Source organism: Lissotriton vulgaris, chromosome 7 (genome assembly GCF_964263255.1).
Source record: "Lissotriton vulgaris chromosome 7, aLisVul1.2, whole genome shotgun sequence".
NCBI classification, from domain to species: domain Eukaryota; kingdom Metazoa; phylum Chordata; class Amphibia; order Caudata; family Salamandridae; genus Lissotriton; species Lissotriton vulgaris.
Window position 1 is genome coordinate 575,289,929 of NC_141695.1, and position 6,000 is coordinate 575,295,928.

Here is a 6,000-nt window from a genome sequence, read left to right on the forward strand (position 1 = left end):
AAGAGACTAGTCCAGGACACGTTTTGCTTATAATGTCTATGGAGATAGCTCTGTCCCTTGATTATGTGCTTTCTTGCGCAAGAATTGAAAATAAAAGTACTAATAATTTTTTCCAAAAATATCTTTTTAGTTTGTTATTGACACTCACTTCTAATATATGGGCTAGAGCATAGTCACCAATTCACTTTTTCTATTTGTGTGGGGCATTCATTTTCACCAAGGGATCTCCTTTCTCATACTACTTACTAGTACCCTATTCCCCTGTTGTGCAAACGGTCTCATTTGATTACCCGAGATTTAATGTACAGCAGTAATGGAACGAAGTAAATCGGGGAAACTAAGCCACTGGTATGTAGTATTCTTACAGCCACATCAGGGAAAGCGGTGTTAAAATCTGGCACTGCCTTGTGGATTGGTGGATGTGTTCAGGTTTGCTGTGCAAAGGCCAAATTTACATGGACTCTGGGGGCAGAGAGGAGAAGTCAAGGCGTAAAAAAAATATATATATTCTATCGGTAGACCTTTTGAAAAACCACTGCTTCAGCATTTTCACAAAGTACTACTGGGCTGATGGTCAAAGATAGGAAGGAAGTGCAAGTCGGTCAAATTGTGTTAAACCCTGATCCATCTTATTGCTGCTACTTTATGCCAGCTACTGTTTAAGAGGTTATGGGTACTGGTTTACAGTATTTGCACACAATTGGATCTACAGCAACACACTCTACAAACAGAAAATATAATACCATTCTCATTTTCTGGAAACTAGTATGGCAAGAAAGAAAAGAGCATCAATATTATTGCATTACACCACAAGCAGAGACCCCATCATTGTGAGGGGAAAAAACGAAAACAGTCTAAAGTTATCTGCTTCCTGAAGCATTGTAACTTTCGAGCAGTGTTACCAGGAGTCATTCCATTCAATTTAAAAGCCCAAACAAAGTATTTGAAGAAAAATGTTGTATTATCTGGAACCCCACACTAAGTGGGAGAAGAGTGCACTCCATATGGATATACGACTTTGTCATTAAAAAAAAGTGTTACAGGCAAGTGATGCATTCTTATTGTATGGCTGTCCATTGTTTTGTAGCTAGATTTGCACTCTAATTATCCCTTAGTCTCTGGGGTAATGGCGTTAGGGTGGGGTTGTCGGGTGGAAAAGTCATTTTCCTGTGAGATGCAATGTGTCCAGTTCCAGATTTCTAATAGAAGGCTGTCTTATTCCTCCACAGAACCCACATGCAGAACATCAAGGACATCACCAGCAGCATCCATTTTGAGGCATACCGCGTGCGGCGCCTGAATGAGGGAAACGTGCTCTCTAATGGAATGTCCGACAAAGACCACATGTCCAACGAAATGTAACGCCCAGCCCTTTGTGCAGTGGAACCTTGGTTCCGGTAGAATGTTTCATCCTCGCACCTTTCCATCCTGCCATTGTGACTTTGACCAAAATAGAAGAAACTGTCCAGGGAGTATGGCATTCAGGGGGATGTGGATCCGGTTTAGGGTTTGTTCCGGTCTCCGGTGACTGGGCGGTGGGGGATTGATGTAACCACTCCATCCACAGACGAGTATGTTAACAATATGTAACTTGTGCCATGACTGGACACTGTGAAATTGTTCCTTGTGCTAAAAGCATCTTATTTACTCTTATCGGGGTTGATAGATTCTTGGTGCCTCTCTACATTTCAGTTGTATACTTTTATTTTTTTCTCCTGTCTTTTTCTTTTAAAGACTGCAATATACAGCTAGGTCTAAGTGCCATGCCACATTCCCCATACTGTCTCAACCTAGCCTGCCTTGTTAGAGCACTGATGCCAAAACAACAACCTGAGGTGGTGGAGAGGACGGTGATGGATGATGTAGTAGGCTTGTTTGAGGTTTCCAGTATTATTCTGCCAGTCACCTCTCATATCGCACTCCCTTTTTCTGCCAGTAGTGATTTATGTTGACCCAGCTGTGAATGCAAAATGTGACCTGTTGAAACCCAAGATATACTCTACCACAACGAGGACAGCGGCTTGAAGGAATCCTTGGATGAATTATTGACTAATGATTGTCTTTCAAATGTAGGGGAAAAGACCAGCATGAGTTCCCAGGCTTTAAGATGGCCAGCAATCATTTTTGCTGTTGATGCTGCGTACATTGTGAGGCGCACTCACCATCAAACACCATGTGGACTCCACAAATATTGGATTGTAACCAGCAAAGCCAATTCAGCCATTCATAATTGTGTTGACATATGAGCTTTTATTGCGTTGAAGAATCCTTTTTATATGATTGATTCCAATATTTTCTGGGGTTGCGTTCGTCCTGCTGGTCCTCTTTGTCTCACCTGAAGCTCTTTTGATTATTAAATGTGTTAAATCAAGCAGCTTTTCACTTTATTTAACAAAGTATAGCCTTAAATAGTAAAATGACATTGGATGTGGTATACTTTTTAAATAATTGAAATTTATTGATGATCTTGCTTCAATTACGAGCATATTTTTTGCATGTTCTACTCCTGGTCCTAGTTCTCAGACTGTACTCTATGCATTGTATGGGTAGGCATAGTTCCAAAACATCCTTCTTAACTACGGCAAGATATGAGACCTACCCAGCAGATAAGGCTCACCATATGACTTGCTTGATTTCTCCCTGAATGCATTTGTGAATTGTGCATCCACAATAGGAAACGATGTACACGTTTATTTCTCAACATTGCAGCAGTGAGTTGGCAACGCCTCTAAGGACCTTCCTGGACAGAACAGTCTAGGTATGTTTTCAGGAAATGCATCGAGCTCCACTGTCTTAGTCAGCAGACCTCTGGTTACATTTTGTGGAACAGAACTAAATATATTGAGGCAACCTTTGCAATCGTTTCGGTTGGAGTTTCTTTAGTTCACTCCATTCTGTCTTCGCCCTCCCACCCCCTCCCCCCTTTCAATTCCCACTGTTGAAGGGGTAGAGGGTATTCCCTTACCTATACTTACTATTGAGGCTCAAAGCAAGGAGAGCCAATTCTCGTTGACACTGAATGCCTTTGAAAGAGTGTGCTCAGTAGTAAAGTTGCAAATTCTCTTCTTCTGGTAAACCGTCCAACGCAACATAAGTGCCTTTTGTACAGGGAAGTTAGCCTCGCAGTTGCTTCAGACTTTTTTTTAATTCCTTTTTTTTTGGTGTAACTGTTTTGGGGGTGGATATTTTTACCAAGTGCTCCAAAAATGCCTTGCTGGAACTGATCAAAATACTTGGTACTCTGGGTCTCGGGGGCCCTATTTCAGTGGATTGTTTAGTTCAGGACTTGTGTTTTATCTTAAAAGAGGAGTGTGGTCATGGTGGTTTGCTGTATCTATTTCTCAACTGGGAATTCTGAAATGCCAACTGGGCAGGCTGCCTAATTAATCTCTTCACCCAAAGGGGTAATGAAAGGTTGTTAAGGATTGAGCACAGTGAGTCACGTGTGTGTCTTGGTGGCTGTTCCATTGCCCTTCTAGCCTGTTAGCATATACCCAGATTTCTCCATAGACCAGTCAGTCACCAGAGGTAAACTGATTGTTGGCATGAGCAACCTAAAGTTTTGAGTTGAAATTGGGGGATTTTGTGCATTAGCCAGACATTTTATTTGAAAAAACTCTGGTGATTTCTCTTAGTGACACAAAGTCCACACATCTGTTTGAAAGTATCTTGTATGGACCATTCACAAACGCACGTGCACAAAATCCTTGCAGATCGATCTGTGGCTTGGGTAAGCCGGGTTGTGATGCTTGTGCTTGGTGAATGGGAGTTGAAATCTCCCAGTGCAGGTATGTGAAACGAAATCTTCAAACTGACTATTTTTGGGGGAACCTCTCAAATGTTTGTGCCTAAGTGCAAGGTGGTAGTATTGATTCTGGGTGATGTTTGTGTACTAAGACAGTTAGAGCTCCCATTTTATCTTTTGTAAACCTTCATACCCACTATCTAGAAGGAGAGGGTATTGCTATAACTTTGAGTGGGTAGACTGCAGCCCCCCTCCCAGTGACTTGGGCTCTTCCCCAGCATATCCTATGTCCTTGCTGACTGTGTGCATGGCTCCCGAATTAACTATTATCTGCCTAATGTACCTCTGGTAGGATGCAAAACTTCAGTATCAAGGAACAGATTTGGGCAGAATCCCGGAGCTGCTTGTTTGGAAGCAGGTAATATCTCGATGTCAGTTTGCACGTGAAGTAAAGTTGGTAGGGAGAGGAACAGGCGAAGAAGGTAACGTTATGTGCACATTTAGCTCTGGTCCGTCTAGTGCCTATGCTTACTTATCTATAGAGTGCGTTGATGAACCTGTAGAGGTCATCGAAGTATGGGTGAACACGGAAAGATGTCTTTGGAGAAGGCGGATCACCTGAGGGGAAAAGCAAAGGGTAGAGAGGATGTAGGTTCTTCCCACAGGAATGCTGTAGCAATAATGTTGGCAATAATCAACCTGAGAATTGGGAAGCCTTATCCAGGCAAGTAATTAGCGGTTGCATAATGCCCGTTTAAGTCAAGTTAGCTGCTGAAAGTAACGAATAATATAGCAAATAATATGCATGTTTTGTGGTCGCTTTCAACTGTTGCTCTGTAATGGTCATTTTCCCAGAGACCCTCAAATCATGCCTTGGTTCGAGTATCTCCTTCCTTGCTTTGTAGACTGTGCCAGTTTGTTTTAAACAATAAGTTATTTCTTCCCAGGAAGAGAAAAATTGCTCTCCTTGGCGAATCTTTGGCTTGAAATAGCCTTTGGTATTTAGTTGGCATAAGTAGTCCCACTCAATTTGCCGTGGGTCATGCTGATGCCATGTTGCGAGCGAAGAGGGGTGCAGCCTTACAGTTTACCCCTCAGCCTTGGAACACACTTTCTCCTAACAAGTACAGAACTCTGTAACGTTGTTGTTGGAAAAAAGGAAATAAATGGTGTACTTGTTGACATGCTATATTCTAGCAAAATGAAAAACTGTGTATTAACTAATAGTATATAGATATATATTTCAAATGTAAAGAAAAATTTTAAAATGGAAAAAAATCTCATGCACTTCAAGAGCTGTCTTTTTTTGTTTTATTTTCCATTGGGTCCAATTGATCCTTCAGCAGGTTCAAGCAAGGAAAGCAATTTTTTATTTCTTCATCATAGCCCGATGTTTTTTTTTTAACTCCAAATAATGTATTCTTTTTGTCACGATTTAATAAAATGCCCTTTGTGTTGGTTATATGCATTGTCAAATTTAGTCCTTTTTGTATAAATAAAAAGCAAAACAAATTTATGTTTTAATATGTATTTCCTAAAATAAATGTTGAAAATGCAGATTTTTGTGTTATTTTATCTTTCTTTAATACATTGGTGGATTAAGGTTGTCGGCCTGTTTGAGAAACTAAGAACTCTGCCATCAAAGCTTCGTATTTAAACACTTTGGTAGGTTAGGATGTGTTGATGCGCAGTTTGAACTGCTTATGCCCAGGCCCTACCTCTTATGTCTGTGGTGGCAACATTGTTTGCTTCCTGTGCGAAGTATGATGGATGCTTGCACTGCTGTCCTCCATTTCTTAACCACATGGCTGCTGGGCGTTTTCCCCCCCCTGTGCTGGAAAATGCCATTTTAGTGGCACTATGACGAGCTGAGCTCGTCATCAGCACACGACACCCGTGGGTGACGACGAGCTCAGCTCATCATCAGCATCGAAAGGGTTAAAGTAAGGAGCTCTGGAATGGAGTTGTGTGTTGAACCTACAAGGGAAACCTTGCGGAAATGCAGTGTCCCCTATGAATTAGTTACCAACGCCAGTACTTTAGTCACCTAATCTTGCCCATACATTTTAATACTATTTGATCCTGCATTTTCACTGCTTGGCGTCCTATTATGTATTGGGATACAAATTTAATTTGAATCGTTTTTTCTTAAAGTATTTACAACCAGCCAAGACTCATTTATTTTCTTAATGCCATGCAATAGCTTCCTGGCTCTTGCACATTGCTCCTTCTTGCGGATTCCTGCTTTAGTGTGT

At 41.3% G+C, this 6,000-nt stretch overlaps 1 protein-coding gene across 4 annotated transcripts in view; it reads left to right on the forward strand.

The window, feature by feature from the left end:
• The window catches only part of SEPTIN9 (septin 9), a 554,478-nt gene extending 549,176 nt beyond the window's left edge, over positions 1–5,302 (forward strand). For all 4 annotated transcript variants that reach the window (XM_086930662.1, XM_086930664.1, XM_086930665.1 and 1 more), the window contains one exon: positions 1,230–5,302. In XM_086930662.1, the coding sequence (XP_086786788.1) occupies positions 1,230–1,362 (133 nt within the window). In that variant the 3' untranslated portion in view covers positions 1,363–5,302. The remainder of the gene's footprint in view (positions 1–1,229) is intronic.
• Positions 5,303–6,000: the final 698 nt, after the last annotated feature.